The sequence below is a fragment of the Xenopus laevis genome, chromosome 8L (genome assembly GCF_017654675.1).
Source record: "Xenopus laevis strain J_2021 chromosome 8L, Xenopus_laevis_v10.1, whole genome shotgun sequence".
In the NCBI taxonomy this organism is placed as follows: Eukaryota; Metazoa; Chordata; class Amphibia; order Anura; family Pipidae; genus Xenopus; species Xenopus laevis.
In genome coordinates this window covers 63,009,393-63,030,368 of record NC_054385.1, presented here as the reverse complement: position 1 = coordinate 63,030,368, position 20,976 = coordinate 63,009,393, and the positions used below count along the sequence as shown (strand labels likewise).

Genomic DNA, 20,976 nt, shown 5'->3' with positions numbered 1-20,976 from the left:
AAGTAAATATAACTGAAAAGGTTGCTTGTAATGGCACTTTATAGCAGCACCATGGAATTTGAACCTTGGAAAGATTACCTAAATTTGGCCTTGGTAATCCAGGAGATGACTAGGAAGAAGGGTAGTAACACCCATAAACCACTTTAATCCAGAGACCTTTGTCTTATTCCTGCTCATGCCACTTCAACTGTAGAAGACAGCAGTGTATACATAGATTCACACAAAAGAGACATATAAAATAGCCCTTCTTTAGTTATGTGTAGCCTTTGCAAGCACATGTGTATAACACTTTGAGGAACCAGAAATTGTGTGGCTGCTACTACGGGAGTACATTTGGCCCCTGTGTGGGGTAACAGGGGGAATCTTCCCACACTTTTAGGTACTGCCCCCTCAGCCAAGAGCAGTGATCCCCAACCACTGGCTCGTGAGGAATTTATTGCTCACCAACCCCTTGTATGTAGCTCTCAGTGGCCAAAAAGTATATGCTGCTTTTTCAATTTCATGCTTGGAGGCAAGTTTTAATTGCATAAAACTGTACTGTCAAGTAGAGCCTCTTGTAGGCTGCCAGTTCACATGGGGGCTACCAAATAGTCACAGCCCTTAAATAACATCTGCAAGCACTTTTTATGCTGTCCTGCTTGTGTTGCTCCCATACTCTTTTTTATATTATATAATTTATATTATATAAATGTGGCTCACACGTGAAAAAACATAGGGGACCTATGGCCAAGAGAAACACAGGACGCTACATGAAAAATGGGCGCAATTCTGTGGGTCACAAACTGAGGCATAAGAAGAAGAATTTCCAGAACCCACCAGCACACCCTGGCCTCTCCAGCATAAGTTGGCCCGGTGCACAGTCAGAAGGGATCGGCAACCCCAATTGTAGTCAGCATAATAGAAGAAAAACTGGCACTCAGAGCTCGATGCATGCGGGCAAAGCAGGGCTTTGCCCGCATGCATCGAGCTCTCAGTGCCAGTTTTTTCTTCTATTATGCATAAGAAGAAGAAACCTATTCACATATTTATGCCATTACAAGGAGGGTAAAATATTATTGTTTGTATGATTTTAAAGGGGTTTGCTGACTGAAACCTGCATTTCTGTTTGATATTTGTCATCTAAATTCCCATGTTCGATTTGACCTTATTTATTTAAAAAATAACCCAAATTAATCAGATTGCAGAAAAACTAGATAAAATCAGGCGAAAACCCGAATTGCTCGAATTTTTCAGGCTTTTTTTCCTGAATCACTCAAATTTTTTGAGTTTTTGTCCGAAAACACAGAAAAAGTTGGATTTTTAGGCTAAATCCAGCGAAGATAACTCCAAATTGAGATAGGTGCCTCTCCCATTGACTTATACGGGACATCGACAGGTCTGAGATAGCGGATTTTCAGATTTGGGTTTTTTGCAGCATTGGGGTATATAAATCTCTAAAAATTCTATTAAATTCGAGGTTTAGTAAATAACCCCCTTAGTTAATACATTTCTCAGCAGCATCTCTGGAGTATTAGCAACTATTGTATCGATTCTAACAGCTGCCTTTAGTGTATCTCAGGGATTCTGCTCAGCAGGGACAAAGATAAAAAAAATGTATCAACTAAGGGGCAAATTTATCGAAATGTGAGTTTAGAGCATAATAAATAAAAACTCACCCACGTTCTATTCATTCCTATGGGATTTTTAGAACCTTATTTATGAAATGGTTCTAACTTTTACCCATTGATAAACTCACATTTTGATAAATCTACCCTAAAATGTATTTAGAACAGTTTAGAGAGTCTGCAACCCCCCAGAGCAGCTTTAGAAAGGTAAAAAATTAGACTTTAGACTTCAATATTAGAAAAACGTTCACACATAGAAAATAGAAAGTAATTGGAAAAAGTCTTTATTTCTGGTGAACTATCTGAAACCAACTGAACTGAAAGTGTTGGAATTAAGGCAACCATGCATTAATTTAAATGAGACAGGAATATGAATAGGATAGGGCCTGAATAGGAAGATGAGTAATAAAAGTAGCAATAAAAATATATGTGTAGCTTTACAGAGAATTTATTGTTTAACTGGGGTCAGTGACCCTTATTTGAAAGTTAAAAAAGAAAAAATTAAGATCAATTGAAAAGTTGCTTAGAATTAGCCATTCTATAATATACTAAAAGTTAACCTAAAACAGAGATGTTTTCAATCCATGAACCCCCCAGGAGCCACCTAACAAACAGGTTGTTATCCTCCTATCTACATACCTCTTAATAGGGTCTTATATGCTGTCTTTCATTTGAGCTGATAGTTTTATACTGTAACATAGTTAATACTGTTGTTATAATAATGCATACTAAATACATTATGTAAACATAACACTACAAGACTTTATTGTCCTGTCATGATTGCATTAATGTTATGTACAACTTTCTTTAATAAAACAAACCTAAGGGTTAATTTACAGTTGGTTAATTAACCCTCGATATTCGACCATATGTAAATCTGCCCTAAAAGTTAAATGGGTTGTTCACCTTTCAAACACTTTTTTTCATTCGAGTTGTTTTCAGATTGTTCTCCAGAAATAAAGACTTTTTTCAATTGCTTGCCATATTTTATTTTTTACCATTTATCCAAAATTTAAGTTAAAAGGGGTGGTTCACCTTTAGGTTAACTTTTTTTTTTTTTTTTTAAATTTGTTTTTATTAAAGAAAGTTGTACATAACATTTATGCAATCATGACAGGACAATAAAGTCTTGTAGTGTTATGTTTACATAATGTATTTAGTATGCATTTTTATATGGAAGTCGAAGGATTTACCGAAAAATCGTTCGATCGAACGATTAAATCCTTCGAATCGTTCGATTCGAAGGATTTTAATCTATCGATTGAACAATTTTTCTTCGACCAAAAAATTGTTAGAAAGCCTATAGGGACCTTCCCCATAGGCTAACATTGCACCTTGGTAGGTTTTAGGTCGCAAAGTAGGGGTTCAAAGTATTTTTTAAAGAGACAGTACTTCGATTATCGAATGGTCGAATATTCTAACGATTTTTAGTTGAATCGTTCGAATCGAAGTCGAAGGTCAAAGAAGCCAATTCGATGGTCGAAGTAGCCAAAAAAACATTCGAAAAAAAATTCGAAGTTTTTTTTTATTCTGTTCCTTCACCCGAGGAAAGTAAATGGGTCCCCTAGTATGATGTAGAGCAGTACTGTCCAACTTCTGTGCTACCGAGGGCCGAAATTATTCTGGTCTACATGGTGGAGGGCTGATAACGGAAGCCAATGTTAGCCACGCCTCATTTAGACCACACCCACTTTAAACCACACCCGTGTTACCACAAAACCATGCCCACCTTAATAGCACACCAAAAAAACAAATGGTTGGTGCTCACTGCAGGGATATCACTCATATGTAGTGTTGCCACCCTGCCGGTATTTTACTGGCCTAGCCGGTAAAAAACCTGCCAAGGCCAGGGCAGGTAATACAAATTTACCGGTAGCTACATTGCTTTTAACATACCTTTAAAAAGACCCCTCAGTCTGCCCCCAATCCCCTGTAAATTTATTTTAAACGTAGCCTTTGTCTCTCAGATGGTGAACAATGTGGGCAGTTTCAGTGTGGGTCTCAGGTGTGAACAGTAGAGGGTTTTAGGGGTGTGAACAATAGAGGTGTCACAGTTGTGAACAATGTAAGGGATTACAGTGTGAATTTGAGATTTAAACAATGCAGGGGCCAGTTAATCTCTGTAGCGATACCTATTAAATTTTACACATGGTATGAAGACACAGGAGGCAGACTTTCATTTGGAGGGCCACACAAGGGACAGTTGGACATCCCTGATGTAGAGAATAATTTTGAGACAATATGTAATTGGATTTCATTTTTCATTATATGCGGTTTTAGTTATTCATCTTTTTTTAGCAGATCTCCAGTTTGCAATTTAGCAATAGTGTTGCTAGGGTCCAAACTACCCTAGCAACCATGCCTTAATTTGAATAAGAGACTGAAATATGAATAGGAGTGGACCTGAATAGAAAGATAAGTCATAAAAAACTATTTGTAGCTTTACAGAGTTTTTTTCAGATGGGCTCAATGACCCCCATTTGAAAGCTGGAGTAAGAAGAAAATTTGCCTAAAAAGGCAGATTAAATCTACCCATGTATGGCCACCGTTACAGCCTTGGTTAACAATTTCACTTAACTTTTTCTTTACAGAAATCTTGCTCCCATCATTCTTTTAAAGAAGATGTGTTAACCTAACCACAAGTTATTTATCTTTTTATTCAGCAGCTCTTCAATTTGCATTTTAACCAATCTAGCAACTAGGGTCCAAATTACCCTAGCAACCACGCATTGATTCGAATAAGAGACTGGAATATGAATAGGGCCTGAATAGAAGGATCAGTAATAAGAATTAGCAATAACAATACATTTGTAGCCTTACAGAGCATTTGTTTTTTTTAGAAGGGAGTCAGCGACGCCCATTTAAAAGCTGCTTAGAATTGGCCTTTCTATAACATAAGTTACATTTAAAGGGGTGGTTAACCGTTAAATTCACTTGTAGTATGTTATAGAATGATCAACTCTAAGCAACCCTTCAATTGGTCTTCATTATTTTTTTTTATAGTTTTTTAATTATTTGCCTTCTTCTTCTGACTCTTTCCAGCTTTCAAATGGGGGTCACTGACCCCATCTAAAAAGAAATGCTCTGTAAGGCTACACATTTATTGTTATTGCTACTTTTTATTACTCATCTTTCTATTCAGAGCCTCTCCTATTCATATCCCAGTCTCTTATTCAAATCAATGTATGGTTGCTAGGGTAATTTGAACCCCAACAACCAGATTACTAAAACGGCAAACTGGAGAGCTGCCCAATAAACCGCTAAATAACTCAAAAGCAACAAATAAAAAAATATGAAAAACAATTGTAAATTGTCTTAGACTATCACTCCCTACATCATACTAAAAGTTAACTCAAAGGTGAACAATGCTTTTAAAAAGATGACAATTTCACTTGCCCCTAGTTTGCTTAAAAACCCTTTTCAGTCATATTGGGAGAGTATGCTCTGTTGGCAGCAGGTACTAACAACCAGTTAAAGGACCTTTTTTTTAAATTCGTGGAGCAGAAATTATAAATAACGTCTGAGTAAATATTAGGAGATTAGGTGGCGGAAAGAAAAGCGGGAAACCAATTCGAAAGAATTTGTTCTTTAACAAGAAGTAGGCGGTGGTAGCAGAGTAAAAACAAATTGTGAGCAACGCCCAGCTAACAACGTCCGACTGCGTAACGTAGAGCTACGCCGACTAGTCACGCCCACAAGCGGCTTTCTGATGCGTCACTGCGCATACGTGTAGTCGTTACTCCAGTCTCGCGTGATGTGAGTTTTGGCGGTGGGATTTTCTGTTAGACACTAGACAGGAGGAAGCGGCTTGCAGTTTACAGTTTTTCATGAGATGTAAGTAGCGATCAGGGACAGCGGGATGTATTAGGAAAAACGGTACTGACGGTCATTATGCACTTACTTGGATTACAGTCCCCGCTGTCAGTGAACTGCAAAACCTTAGATTGAAAGGCGGTTGCTATGGCAGCTGCATATTCTGTTCCCTACACAGCTTCTATACTGCACCCTAGCAACCGCACTCCTTTACTGAAGTCTGCAGCTCACTAACAACAGGGGGCCCGGGAATCCAAGTAAGTGCAGCGCCCCAGATTTTAATCAACTACTATTTACTTATGTATATACTGTTTTATGATTGTGTTTGCGTAAAATAAGATGGTGTCCAACTTCTACCTGCAATCCATAGCATCACAATGGTGATGGATTAGATTCCTTGAACTACAGGTAAAAGCCTTGTTTGTTTACAGTTAGAGTAAGATGTAAACAAAAATGTCTCCTTTGTTATCTCACTTACTGATTCAAATGTAATGTTTGCATCCCCAGCCCTACACAGCTCAGCCAGTGCCTTGTCACCCATATAAAGACTTCCTATTCCTATCCTTTATCTGCAATAGAATCCACAATGGAGGATACAGAGTTTGCTGAAGCCCGGTGTGTATTTCGTGGGCTGGAACATGCGGTGCGAGTCCGTGTCACTGGTGATCGCCTAGAAGTAGAAGTGGAGGATGCTGTGACCACAGAACAATGGAGAGGAGAATTTGATGCTCAATGTGAGTAGAAGTGGGAGACATTTTCTTTTAAATGGGGTTTTTTTTAAATTGCCATCATGTATAGAACTTGATGTATTTAACTGCAGCTCCAAATAGATCATCTCTTGTATATGTCTCTTATCTAATCTAATACAAGATCATCTCTTGTATATGTCTCTTATCTAAATTGAAAGAAAATATAAACTATAGTTCCTTGTCAGGTCCACCTAGCTATTGGCGTTTGCTTGATGCTTATTCCAGTGGCACAGTAATGTGTCTATATTTCATGATTATTTAGACTATATAGCTCTGCCTATAAAGCAAACCTTCCATCTAGGCAGTCACTGTTAAAGTTTGCATCAAGGAATCCTCAAAAACCTGATTGGGGTGCTCAAATCAGATCACTGTAGCTATACCTGAATGAGCAGCGTCATTTATGGAATGGTTTGAAAGTTGTATGCCATCTTAAATTGTTCACGTGAAAAGAAATCTGTTTATATTTTTTTTATGTCAACAGCAAAATGTTTGTCCTGGGCTTTTTTTTTTTTTGACTGATTTTCTGGTTCAAAGAAAAAATGTTTCTAATTATTTTGTAAACCAATCTTAAGAAATTAGCCTTGTGACAATAAAGCAAAAAAGATCAGGTTTTCACTTAATTTTCTTAACTGTAGCAGAATCCATAAAAGAATCATCACTTGTTATGATTAAGTGTGCTAATGCAATTTAGCATCTATGTTCGTAAATCAGGCATTCTAGTTCTAAGACAAGTCATATTTCTTTGAAAATAATGTTTAATATTTTCTCTTCCAGTTATAGAGGACCTCACACATAAGACTGGAAATTTCAAACAGTTTTCCATCTTCTGCAACATGCTACATTCTGCTCTTACTCAGGTAGCCTTTTGTGTTCCCACACATTTCTATGACAGCTGTTTTGAGGTGGTGGCAGAAGTTTGTTATAGAGCGCATTCTTTTCTGCATATCAAGCCAAACATGACTGTAGCATGGTATTTGGGCTTTATGTCAGAAGCATTAACATTAGTTAAGTGTTTAAGAGTTATTGGACCCAAAAGGCAATGGCATAATGATTCTGTAAAGCATGAAACATGAAATAATAGGTTATACATAGTTACTCATAGTTACATAGCGTCTCAATAGCAGCAATGATCCAGGAAAATTAGATCAGGCTATTATGCATATTAACTTTCATATATATTTTTAAATGTTATTGTATACATTTCCCTCCATTGAGTAAGTTATCGTACACAAATGTTCTAAGGCTAAATCTTTTTATTGCCTTTAGAAACTTACTAACACATGTATACCATTCATAAGCCATTGTATTTCAAATAGGGATGCACTGAATCCAGGATTCTGCCTTTTTCAGCAGGATTTGGCCGAAGCCTTCTGCCCTGCCGAACCGAATCAACAAGGAAGTAAAGAATGTTTTCCCCTTCCCACCCCTAATTTGCATATGCAAATTAGGATTTGGTTCAGTATTCGGACAAATCTTTCGTGAAGTATTCGGGGGTTCGGCTGAATCAAAAATAGTGGATTCAGTGCATCCCTAATTTAAAATCATAGCAGGCATATAAATCCGATATATATAAATGTAATAATTTTCAGTAAGCCTAACCTGTACTAATAATTAAACAAAACAGCACTTCCTTCTTTTTAATCAATCTAAACATCTTTTATAATCTTGTACTTTGCTTAACTTAATTTGTCAAATAAACCAAACAAATCAAAGTTGGGAAACACATTTATTGGCTAAAACATTTATTTGTATTTTTTTTTTAAACAGAGCAGTGAGTCTGTGACACTGGACCTTTTGACTTATGCAGATCTGGAATTGCTTCGGCATAGGAAAGCGGGAGGGGCTTCTCGTCAAGCCCCACCCCCTAAAAGTTCTGCGCTCAGCTCCAAGCGTTACCTGATACTTATCTACTCCGTTGAGTTTGATAGGTTAGTTCTTTGTCCTCTAATATCACTTAAGTTTGCTTTATTCTTCTTTTTTTTCACTGGTTTTTCTAAATTAATAGGATACACTACCCTCTACCGCTGCCATATGTTGGAAAGCCAGACCCTGTTTATCTGCGTCAAGTAATTCGAGAATTAAAGGAGGAGCTAGCAGCTCTTAGGGTGTCTACTGGAGATGGGTCCAGGGAAAGTGAAGTTCGGCGATTGCGAGAAGAGTGAGTAACAGTAGGATATTTATAAAAAGGAAAAGTGTGAGTTAACAGTTAGTTCTAGAAAATAATCCTTTTCTCAGTGAAATTCTAACCCCCATTTGTAATAAAAGGCACAAAGTTTTCCCAGGAGCAGTAATCAATGGCAATTAAACAGGTGACCAGAAAATGTTACCTGTTGATTGGTTCCTATAAGTGATAAGTAGTGTACCAATTTTGCTCCTGATATTACATAACCTCATAGAGATCTTATCCTTTTTTATTTCTCTTCTCAAGGCTCCTGCGGGTGGTGGATGAAAAGCGTGAGGCAGAAATTGCTTTAGAGAGATTACAAGATGTAGAGATTCCCAGCAGCAAAGAGGCAAGTCACGTACGGATCTTGAAAAGGGCAGTTGAGACTTTGGAAGCAGAATTACAGAAAGAGCGAATTCGGAGTCAACGAGCTGCTACAAAGAGGCGTGAGGAATGCAGACAACTACAAGAACAGGTAATGATCACTCCTCATGAGTACAGTCATTTAAAACTCTGGGTGAATCAGCCTTTGGCATCTACTCATATGCAACATAAGAAATAATAGAGTATCATATCTCCAAATATTTTTGATACATTAAAAATTACAGTGAAACCTCAATTTTACATACCCTGATTTTAGGGTTTCTCACATTTTACACAATTTTTCTTATGAAGCATTTCAATGTGGGAGCCTTTTCCTTGATTTAACAATGTTTTCCTAGATTATACACCATAATTATGCCCCGATGTTTAAAAAAAAATAAAATAAAAATGTCTGTTTGTCCTGAATGTTATTGGTGAAATGAAGAGGTTAAAAACACTAACCAGATGCAAATTTTGCCTTGGTTCTGTCTGTAAATAGTCAAGTCCAGTTAGTCTGCACCTCATACAGTCATGGGGGTTTTAATGATTAATAATAAACTTTACCTTCCATTTTTTCTCCCTTGAAAATATTCAGTAAAACTCTGAATGGCGTTGAATAGGAAGGTTATAATTCACAGCACTTGTATGCTGCAGAAGCCATGTGACATCCCTGCCTCATGTAGCAATATGTTAATAATTTTGTAATAACTGTAAGTTTCTTATGCGGTCAAGATGACAATAAAGATCTGGACTACTTAAGCCCAGAACACTTTATGCAAAAATGAAAGTAAAATTTTACAAGCTGCTGAAAATGTAGTTAGGCTTTCCCGAATTGGATGACTGTCAATATCCATTTCTTTTAATTCTGGTTAAGGTTTAAAGGGAACATATTACATACCATCTTGCCTCCTTTATCCAATCTTTGATATACTCTCTCCTGCACTTACCCACTTATTCAACCTTTCATTCTACTGGTACTTTTCCATCTTTATACAAAGAAGCATTAATCACTCCTATCCTCAAAAAACCTTCCCTTGATCCCAGCATTCCTGCCAACGATCGTCAGGTTTTCCTTTTTCCATTCACATCCAAAATTGCTGGAAAGGCTTGTTTACAAATGCCAGATACAGCATCTCTCTCACAACTCCCTTCTCGACCCACTGCAATCTGGCTTCTGCCCAACACACTCAACTGAAACTGCACTCACCAAAGTAACCAATGATCTTCTACTGGCAAAGTCTAAAATTCACTATTCCATACTCCTCCTTCTAGATCTCTCTGCAGCCTTTGACACAGTTGACCATCCGCTCCTCCTAGACATTCTATACTCAGCTGGCATTCGTGACACTGCCCTTTCATGGTTTACATCTTATCTGTCTGACTGTTCCTTTAAAGTTGCCTTCTCTAACTCTACTTCTTTTATGTTCCTTCTCTCTGTTGAAGTTCCTCCGGACTCTGTTCTACGCCCTCTGCTGTTCTCGCTCTATACTACTTCACTAGGAATACATATTCAGTCGTCACCTTTATGCTGATGACACCCAACTCTACTTGTCTACTCCTGACCTCTCTCCTTCTGTCCTTTCCCAAGTTATAGACAGCCTCTCTGCTGTCACAGCGCCACCTGAAACTAAATCTTTCAAAAACAAAACTCAATATATTTCCTCCAAAATCTTCCCCTGTTCCTCAGATATCACTCTCAGTAAGCCACACCACCTTTCATTCTACCACACAGGCACACTGCCTAGGAGTTATCTTAGACTCTTATTTGTCTTTTGTACCACACATCAAAACATTTGCAAAACACCTTTTCAGTCTCTCATCATCTCCCGCCTTGATTACTGCAACCTACTCCTCGTATTCCAACAAGTCGCCTTTCACAACTACAACCTGTCCTAAATGCTGCTGCTATCTCACCGCTCACCATCAGCTGCTCCCCTATGCATATCTCTTCACTGGCAACCCGATCTCCTCTAGAATCAAATTAAAACTACTCACACTTACATTCAAGGCCTTTAACGGCAAAGCCTCTCCCTATATTTCATCTCCAAATACTCTCCTTCACGCAACCTTCGCTCTGCTTCTGCCTTTCGCCTTCCTTCTCCTCTCATTGCTTCTGCTCATTTTCGTCTACAAGACTTTTCTTGGGCCTCTGCTTTTCTCTGGAACTCAATTGTACCCTAACCTTTAGTTTGTAAACTCTCGCGTGTAGGGCCCTCTAATCCTATTGTTCTCTGTAAGCCCTTGCTTGTTTTTCACCATTTTTTTCCGGTCTATTATAAACAAAGGTAAAGCACTGCGTAACTTGTCGGGCCATATAAATAAATGATGAAGATGTTTTAAAATCCACCTTCATCATTTAGATAATTCACAATAAGCTCATTCTCTTTTTGTGTTAGCTCGATGAAGCTCGGGCTTCGGAACGCACACTGCGGCTGAAGGTGAAAAGTCTGAGTAATGAATTAGCAATGTACAAGCGAGGGTAAGAAGCGAAGAAAGCCTAGAGGCTTGAAACAGATCTATTTTTTTTATTTACAAGTGTCTCACACAAAAGCTACTTATTTTTCTTTTGTGTTTTTTTTTTTTTTTAAATTTTTTTATTGTAAAGAACTCTGTAAAAAAAAAAATTTTTTTTTTTAAATATCTTCATTTTTCCCATAGGCGTGTTACTCCAACTGGGCCCTCCCCACAGAACCGAGCAGGATCTGTTGGCCTGGCACCCACACACCGCAGTGGATCACGAGGTGAAGCGGGGACAAGGAGGGAAAGGTCTACATCAAGAGAAAGAAGTGGACGAAGTTCTTGTGAGAGGAGAAGCTTAACTAGGCAGCCAAGGTTATCCCCATCACCTGTTGGTAAGTCCTTTTTTATTCTAACTGCTTCTTGAAACATACTAGAGTCACTATATAAGCATTTTTGGTCTTATCATTTTAAATCTTATTTTCCTCTTTAGTAATTTTGGGGGAGAGAAGCATATTAAAGTGTCAATAGCTACAGATACTATATTTAGTTTTCCAGTCTTATTCTTGTTTTAGAAACCATTGCTAAGTCGGTAACCAGTGACTTACACACAGGACCATGCTTTGCATATTACCTGACCTGTCCTTGGTCTTCAAGGGTTGTTTGCCTGCCAAGACTAGATAATTTAATATAAATGAATTTAATATAAGCTGCATTATACTGAAATAAGATATTTTATATATATATATATATATATATATATATATATATATATATATATATAATTAATTTTAAAATTTCTGAATCATTTCTGAAATAATCGAGTTAGTCTTCACTCTCCACCTCTCAGCATCTTTCTCTCTTCATGCAGGAGCTGGGAGTCTGATTTTGAATTACTGTTAAATCCAATGTATCTTTTAGGGGTGGGCTCCCTTTGTCTTGAAGATGTATTAGAGCTCACTCTATTAAATCACCTGAAATTCTGTTTCAGCACATGCAGGGTTTGTGCCAAAGTCAGTTATTTTGTTAGATTTTGTTCGTGCTAGAATCCGTTATTTGAATTGGCTCTTAACAGAAAGGGAGCCCCCCTAAAAGATATATTGGATCTGTCAATGAAAATATGACACCCAACTTCTGAATGAAGAGAAACAGATGCTGAGAGAGGGATAGTGAAGAAATACTTTATTATTTCAGAAAGAGTACAGAATTTTAATTGATTATATTTAGAACGTTTCTTATTTCAGTATGCTGAACCGTATGAGATTTACATTTTTCAAACAGTTCCACTTTAAGTTGGTAAGTTCTCCAGAAATAAAGACTTTTCTGTTTCAATTACCTTCTATTTATTTGTGACACTTTTTCTAATATTGAACTTTAAAGTTTCATTTTTCACATTCTTGTGTCTTTCTGAAGCAGCTTGGGAGGGGGGGGTCACTGACTGTAAACTGTTCTATATTGATACATTAGTGCAGCGATTCCAGACCAGTGGCTCATGAGCAACATGTTGCTCACCAACCCCTTGGATGTTGCTCCCATTTGCCTCAAAGCAGGTGCTTATTTCTGAATTCCTGGCTTGGATGCAAGTTTTGATTGCATAAAAATCAGGTGTACTGACAAACAGAGCCTCATATCTGCAAGTCCACATAGGGACTTCCAAATAGCCAATCAAAGCCTTTATTTGGCACCCCCAGGAACTTTTTCATGCTTGTGTTATTCTCCAACTCTTGAGTTATATGTAAAGTATAAAAGGTTGGGACCCCTGCATTAGTTGATACATTTATTATCTCTGGCCCTGCTGAGCAGAATCTCTAAATTTCATTAAAGACAGCTGTTAGAATTGACACAATAGTTGCTAATATTCCACATATGCTGCCAAGAAATGTTTCAAATGATGTAGCAAATTGCAATATTTCAGAATCTGGACCTGAATTACTAAACACCAGAGACAGGACAATTTAAATTTAAAGATCAGTTTTGGTAAGAAACAAAAATGGAAAGCAGCTGAAAAAAAGTAATTTTCTTTTAAACAGTCTGAAAACAACTGTACTGAAAAAGGTTTTGGATTGTGAACAATACCTTAAAAGGAAAGTAATAATGAATACTTATCCAATTTATACCATAATAAGTGACCTATGAAAGAATCTTACCAAAGTGGCACATACATATCCGTAAACGAGCCACCATTTTGTGACTTCCTTTAAAGATCAAATGGCAGGAATAATTGCTAATTGTAAAGAAAGAAGTGTGGGGTATAAGAACAAGCTGTGTCCATTCATTAGCTGGTATAACATAGCATATGTATGTGTGCCCTTGGTTTGTGTGTGAGCACAGTGATTGGTACAAGCCAGATGGCAGCCTTTAGTACAAATATCCTTTTTTCTATTTGGGATAATCCGATGGCACATGCTTCTAGAAAGTAAATTTTTATGATGATGCTTTATTCAAATTAAGCCATACTTTACACATGGACTGTGTGTTAATGTTGGGAATATAGTTTTCTTTTAAATCAGTGCTATCACACTTCAGGAGGAGGGCTTAAAATTTCATAAGGTGGTGGCATTTCATAATGTCCAAATCAGGCAGATTCAGTAATAAGAATATTGTTCTTAGCTGGTGGTGGCAGCTTATAGTGTATCATGAAGCATTGGTACTCTAGAAGAGGGTATGCTTCTCTAAAAAACGTTTTTTAAGAGTTGCTGAATATTTATAATAAAGCCTGATTATAAAGTGGAAAGAAATTGTAGAAAATTGGTTCAGGTCTAGGACTTGAATGCATGTATGTGAAGATTTTGAGTAGTTAGAAGAATATTACAAGAAATTGTGAACTGATTTGAATGTAACTATTTATTAACATTATATCACCACCTATTTAAAGCTGTTCATCTGTTTGGCAGATGCTCTGCTATATTAAATTCAGAGATCCCTGGTCCTGCCAGGTAAACTGATTTTAAAACTACAGGTAGCATTTGAAGTGATATAATATTTCGGATTGCCCCAAGTATAGTACAAGTAAAATGGCACTTGGCTGTGTATACATTTTAAGCATGTATTTGTCTTCCCTGTGCTAATCTTAAACCTTGTTAAGGGAGGGGTGCTGATATGTTGTGCATATCCCTAGTGATTATAATCACTAAACTCAAACCCTGGTCCAAGCTCCTTCAATAAAAAAATGCACAGATCACGGTAACCATTCTAGTGAACACTGTGCTGCCATCTTATTTCCTGTTCTGTTCTAGAACCTTTTGTGTGAAGCTGTGTTAAAGAGATGCTACCATTTTCTTATTTGGGATGTAAGTTGTATCCATCTTAAATTTGTTACAGATGGATGTATTCTTAGCAGCTTTTTGGTATAATTATTGAAAAATTCTTATTCTAACTAAAAATGTTATTTGGTTGAGGTAACTAACCCCACAACCAAAACCTTTATTGACTGCAAAGGTTGTTGGCAAAGTCAGCAGTGAGCAGATCTTTCTCCGAAGGTGGGTAATATCTGGCTGATCCAATTGTTTGTGGCCCTCGAGCCAACAATCAAATCATAGCTGCTGCTAGTATAGGCCGTATGAACAAGGGCCACATAAAAGCATAGATGTATCTTCGATCTGACGGGGAAAATCCAGCCTGCCTGAGCGATCTGACTGATTTTCACCAATATATCGGTTGTCAGGCCCATCAGCTGGCAGCATAGATAGACCAGTAATCTGCCATGTATGGCTACCTTTAGGTTTTGTTTTTTAGCAGGTTTTTTATTTTGTGTTCTTTCTATATATGCCTCTTGTACTTATTTTCCACTCTTGACTTGCTAACGTATTCCCCTGGAATTGACTTCTTATTCTTTGTATCAAAATTATCTGAAGGTAATCATGTAGGTATTGTGGTTTATCTAGTATTAAACATGCAGAGGAAACTGACATTGATTTCAGAAATCCGATATCTTCTTTCACACATGCCCCTCTTCAAAACATTAAGACAAATGCACAGTCCTTTTCGATTGGTAAAGCAGGGGGCATAGGCACCTATGCACATCCTGCTTAGTTGGACAATTTAAAAAGTAAAAAGTTTAAAGGAATTGTTCAGTATAAAAATAAAAACTGGGTAAATAGAAGCCTGTGCAAAATAAAAACTGTTTATAATATAGTTAAATTAGTAAAAATTTAATGTATAAAGGCTGAAATGACTGGATATCTAACATAACAGCCAGAACACTACTTCCTGCTTTGCAGCTCCCTTGGTTTCCACTGATTGGTTACCAGGCAGTAATCAATCAGTGACTTGAGGGGGGGCACATGGGTCATAATTGTTGCTTTTGAATCTGAGCTGAATGCTGAGGATCAATTGCAAACTCACTGAACAGTTATGTCCCATGTGGCCCCCCTTCAAGTCACTGACTAACTCAGAGTTGGAGAGCTGCAAAGCAGATAGTTCTGTTCTGTTATGTTAGATGTCCAGTCACTCCAGCCTTTATAGATTACATTTTTGGCTAAATAACTAGAAACATTTTTTTATTTTGCACATCCTATCTATTTGCACAGTTTTTTTTTTTTACTGAACTGTTCCTTTAAAGAAGAGCTAACACGATGACAACTAGAAACTTTCTAAATGTAGAATGTCAATTAAAAATTCTGTACCTGTACTTTTTCTGAAATAAACAAGTTACTCTTTGGTATTTCCTTCCTCTCGGCAATCTGTCTTTATGCAGGGGTAAAGTCATATTTTAATGTATAATTAGGTACAGGATAGTTTTGTGCTCCCTTTGCCTAGATTATTTATTAGTGCTAGCTCTCATCAACTTTGACACTATACTTGCATTAAGAGACAGATTGCTGACAAGGCAATACTCAAGACTAACCTGATTATTTAAGAAACAGTACAGCAATTCTTAAGGGCACCTATGGGGCGTAAATTGTTTTTCTCACTGAAGGTGCAGACTAATGGAGCCCACACTCCATTGGGTAAACAATATTATTTTGTGCAAAAAGTGGTATGGCACCCACAATGGGAGGACACTCCTGGTGCTGGCAGCCATGTTGGGTCACAAGCATGCAACTGAGGCTTAGTGTCCCTGCTTGATCACACACACATGTGATGTCACAACCTGGAAAGGCTCTCTAATTGTGTGGACCAAACATGGGTGCCCCCACACCAAGAGCTCCATTTCCAGACGGCATAGTACTTTGTTTTTCCATATCCTAGCTTGCACGTTCAGAAAGGGAAACATTTTTTCCCTCCACTAAGTACCCTTTAACTGAGAAAGTGTCTTTCACTGTACAAAGTAGAAGTGTAAGTTTGACTGTTATCTATCTTTTCTGATTTTACTTATACGTTTAGTTATCATATTTCACTCTGCAGGGCCAGTGTTCCTTGCAGTTCAGAAGCTGCATTGGTATTGAATGTTCGCACATAGTCTGTAGCAATAAGTAATGGGTGTGTTTCAAGTCTGTGGAAACTGCACTTCTGTTAGAGCATGCCTATTAAATTCTTTCCATTTAGCTGATTAATTTTCAACTATATTCCATGTTTGTGTTCTGGATTACAATGAAATAATCTCAGACAGTCTGTGGAGTCCTTGAGAAGGCAGAGCACTATAGAACATTCCTTTGAGAGACCTATCTGACCTCAGAGCCTACATTTTGACAGTGTTTTGTTTAATAACATTTTTTCACATAAGATGCAGTCCAGTGTTCTAAAAATATTTAGCATATTGCAATTTATTTTAATTAATATGTATGCATCTTACATGATCCACGATAAGTTTAATGATATTTAGCTGCAAATGCGCAATTCTCTTCCTTCCTTCTTTTTCAACAGTTCAGCTTGGGAGGGCAAGCATAGATTCCTGCTTCAATCCTGGGACTTAGAATACATTTTCATGATTCACAAGGCAGCAGGCTAATGCTAGCAAGATAAATAAAGCAGATCTGGATTTCTGTCACAGAAACTGGTGATGCACTGAATCCTTTGTGAAAGATTCGGCCAAACCGAACCGGAACCCTAATTTATATATGTAAATTAGGGAATCAAGGGGGAAAGCTGTTCATTGGGTTACAATTTTTGTCTTCCTTGTTTTTGTAATGAAAAGTCAATGTATTTTTGGAATTTGGATTTGGTTCAGCCAGGTACTTTGATTTAGCTGAATCTAAATCTTGGTGAAAGGTAGAATCTTGGGCAAATCCCAGAAAGAATCCTGGATTCGGTATATTCCTAACAGAAATCAAATGAGTCTCAACATAATTCAAGTAGGAAGGGCTCCAAGCTTTTCTGTTAAAAATAACAATTCAGAAGAATCAAGAACAGTATGCAGGTAAATACATTTCAAGTTCAGTAAAGGAGCACAGATGTAAAATAGCCTAGTGTAGTAAAGATAAATTTAAAGTATGGGGTATAATGTTGTATACTACTTCTCTTTCCTAGGTCTCCGGCCCCCACGATTTGATCCTACAGCTTATGTCAAAGACCGGGAGCGTAGGCAGAAGGACGTTGAACTAAAAAAGTAAGCTATTGTGTTCCTTTAAAGTATCCCCCCCCCTTTTTTTTTTTTTGCATGATATTTTTAATGATATCCGCATATCATTGCAAAATCACAGGGGTAGGAGAGTTTCAGCATCCCCATCAAGTATTAGAGGCCAGAGACGCAGTTCATCCGGTAAGTTTTATAGCCATGCTCTTCATGTACAGGACAGATTATCTATTGATGTTCTTTGGCAAGATTATATGCAAATAATGATGTTGGACAAGTTTGAAAAGTTCTTGGGTAGAACTTTGGAGGGATACATTTAGCCACTGTGGGTTTTTAATCAATTATTTATTCATATAGTTTACCGTCATCATACTTTTGTCAGGACAACTGGTTAAAGCGATACTGACACGTTCCTATAAAAATCATAGGAACGTGTCAGTATCAATTAAATGCTGCACGCTGAATAGTTCCCTGCAAAGCCCCCAGCCCAGCAAACCTGTGTGCAGCAAACCGGCTGACACGGCTAACAAATCTTCCGAGTTGCTTCAGCGTGATGTTGGCCTGGGGCGGAGTGATCCTTCAATAGGCTAAATTCCTGTTTTAATTCATAATCAGCCTATGGAAGGATCGAGCTGGCCCCAGCCCAGCATCACACGAACGGTACAGAATATCATTTAGCAGTGTCGAAGGGTCAGGTGAACATAGGTTTGCGGGGTCTGGGGGCGGCTTTGAGGGAGGGTTTGAGAGGAACTATTCCGCGTGCAGCATTTACTTGATACTGACTAGTTCCTATGATTTTTATAGGAGCATGTCAGTATTGCTTTAAATCTCAATGAAAAAAAAACCTTAATGAAACCTTGCTTCAACTGTGGTGGTGTAATGTATAATTACCTTTACAGCATACGTGCATTTCATGCAACATTTCTTGACATAGGAACATCATAGTTTTACTCATAGGAGTAGCTTTCAGTATTCATAATTTATCTTTATAATGCCCTTTATCTGAACCATAAATCCTTGGGCTTTCTATGAATTAAAACAGTATTTTTTTCATCCAATTACAGTTGAAAGTCTTGGAAGTCATCGGTCTTATCAAAGCTCAGTGGATGACACCGAGGACACCGAACCACTAGCCAGCGGGTACTTACTGATGCAGTGACATTTCTGCATTATCCAGATAATGATCTGTAAGAAGGCTCTAGGAGCAAATTTGTTAAAGGGCAAAAGTTAAAACTTGATGGAATTTTGCCAAAAATCAAATTGAAAATCAAAGCGATTTTCTTAAAATGCAAGTACATCAAGTTTTGGCATATTACCTTCGCTTTGGCCAACATGTTTGTCTTTTAGTTAGATGGAATTAGACCACGCCTGTGCAAGAATAAGAAAAATACCAATTTATCAAGAACACCAGTGCCATTTTTTTTCCAGTCATTTTAGCAGGTCCAGGCTGGTGAACTCTCATCTAAATAATATGATGCTAAAGGGTGCCTATACCTACTGCATATCCACTATGCCACTATTCTGGATATGTTGTTACTTTATGATGTACGATTTACCACCATATTTTACTTAGCTGCTTTACGTTAGTTTTATTTTGCAACATATTTATGCCAGCAAAATAAGCTTGCAGTGTCATAATTACAATTTTGAAAATACAAACTCTGTGTCCTTCCAGTAATGGCAAGAGGTTTACAACACGAGGGAGAAAGCCTTTTGCTCCATCCACCTGGAACAGCCACAATAATGTAAGTAGAGCAAATTGCTGCCTTCTTGTTTAATGGGTCACTATACTGTGAATTATGCTTAATAAGGCAGTTTACCCATGCTCAAAATAGATTTATTGTGATTCACATTGCAAGTTATAAGAAAATGCAAATGGGCCAAACATCAGAAAGTGAAAATATTGTTTAGTGTTCTCCACTAGCCGTTTTCCCCTGCTGCACAGCTCCTCTCCATCCCTGCACCTCCCCCACATCGCATGCCATGCTAAAATGTTACTGCAGAAGCTGGTAGGACTGTGCTCTGTGTTTGCTGAAGCACACAATCCTATCGGTATTTGTAAAGAAGGACTCGATTCAAAGGACTTAATCGTTCGATCGAACGATTTTTCCTTCGATCGAAGACTTTACGGTAAATCCTTTGACTTCGATATTCGAAGTCGAAGGATTTTACTTTGAGGGTCGAATATCGAGGGTTAATTAACCCTCGATATTCGACCCTTAGTAAATGTGCCCCTTAATGTACATTCATATTTTAAAAAGTAGTCGTTTTTTTTTTTTTGTTTTTTTTTTAGTGTCAGTATCACTTTCCGGTTTTCATCAGACATAGAATCCAGCATCTGCTCAGAATGCTAGAAATATACGAGGGACGGCAAGGGTAGTTTAGATAACTCCAGTAAAACGAAACTTCTCATTACTGAGCTGATAATAGCTCTTTGGTACATCTATTCATTCTTATGTTGCTGTCCATTTCTAATCCCTAAAATTAAGAAATTGAATTACCCTTTATTTTAGGGGACAAGGAACAGATCTTCAGGAAGAAAAAGGCTTTCCAGTACCCCAACATATGACAGGAAAACTGACCGGAAAAGTGAGAAAGGTAATATCCCACCCTCTCTGTTTTGCACAGTCTTTGCTTGGACCATTAGTTTTATAGGTATCAGAACATTTTTGCCTTTTTTTTTTGCCTCCTTACAGAAAATCGTTTTAACCCAGTTTCTGATCTCTCGGATATTGATGCCCGACTGCTGGCACTCCAAGATTACATGAAGAATCTGGATACTCTGACTTAAGTGGTTGCACTGAAATGGACAAAATAACATTCCTATGCCATATTGCATTGTTGGAATCTTTTAGGACGCAGTTATTCGTTTCCCTTCTAATTAATCTTGCTTCACTTAGTTTTTTATTATATAGATCAGAATGAGAGAGGCTGACATTTATCATTGTCTAATACCTGACCACTCTGTAATCTGACAGATCCATCTGCCATTTCTCACACTTCACCCCGTAAAGCCTCATTATATTGTGTTGAAATCAAAATTACCGGTTGATTACTTCATTTTGTACGAAAGAAACTCTGGCACTCAAGGCAAGTGAAATGCAGGGTTCCCCCTTGCTTTTATTTCTTGTGCAGACGTGCGACGTTTCGGGGTTACCCCCTTTATCAAGCATGCTTGATAAAGGGGGTAACCCCGAAACGTCGCACGTCTGCACAAGAAATAAAAGCAAGGGGGAACCCTGCATTTCACTTGCCTTGAGTGCCAGAGTTTCTTTCGTTCAATTATACATTGGGGACTGCCGTACCTCCACCCTGTGCACCAGGCGTTCTCTGGTAAGCCATTTGAGTGTGCTCTGCTTCATCCAAGTTCCT

The 20,976-nt window shown here is 37.8% G+C and overlaps 1 protein-coding gene across 3 annotated transcripts; it reads left to right on the top strand.

Moving 5' to 3' along the window:
• The first annotated feature begins 5,269 nt into the window (after nt 1-5,269).
• On the top strand, nt 5,270-20,623 carry ccdc61.L (coiled-coil domain containing 61 L homeolog). 3 transcript variants are annotated; one of them, XM_018229199.2, is made up of 14 exons: nt 5,270-5,438; nt 5,925-6,151; nt 6,941-7,023; nt 7,934-8,094; nt 8,172-8,324; nt 8,595-8,805; nt 11,090-11,172; nt 11,352-11,545; nt 17,559-17,637; nt 17,732-17,790; nt 18,669-18,744; nt 19,280-19,349; nt 20,118-20,202; nt 20,301-20,623. In XM_018229199.2, the coding sequence occupies exons 2-14, from the start codon at nt 6,004-6,006 to the stop codon at nt 20,393-20,395; spliced, it is 1,497 nt and encodes a 498-aa protein (XP_018084688.1). In that variant the 5' UTR covers nt 5,270-5,438; nt 5,925-6,003; the 3' UTR covers nt 20,396-20,623. The 3 variants fall into 3 exon arrangements, with proteins under 3 accessions (XP_018084688.1, XP_018084689.1, XP_018084692.1); XM_018229200.2 differs by having other exon boundaries at nt 5,281-5,438; nt 5,996-6,151; XM_018229203.2 differs by lacking the exon at nt 5,270-5,438 and adding an exon at nt 5,489-5,674 and having other exon boundaries at nt 5,996-6,151.
• Nucleotides 20,624-20,976: the final 353 nt, after the last annotated feature.

Bases quoted from the DNA above. Each gene is read 5' to 3' on its own strand.
- ccdc61.L (XM_018229199.2), top strand. From the start codon at position 6,004: ATGGAGGATACAGAGTTTGCTGAAGCCCGGTGTGTATTTCGTGGGCTG. The intron at 8,325-8,594 runs GTGAGTAACAGT...TCTCTTCTCAAG, and splicing joins GTTCGGCGATTGCGAGAAGA to GCTCCTGCGGGTGGTGGATG. The intron at 11,546-17,558 runs GTAAGTCCTTTT...TCTCTTTCCTAG, and splicing joins GTTATCCCCATCACCTGTTG to GTCTCCGGCCCCCACGATTT.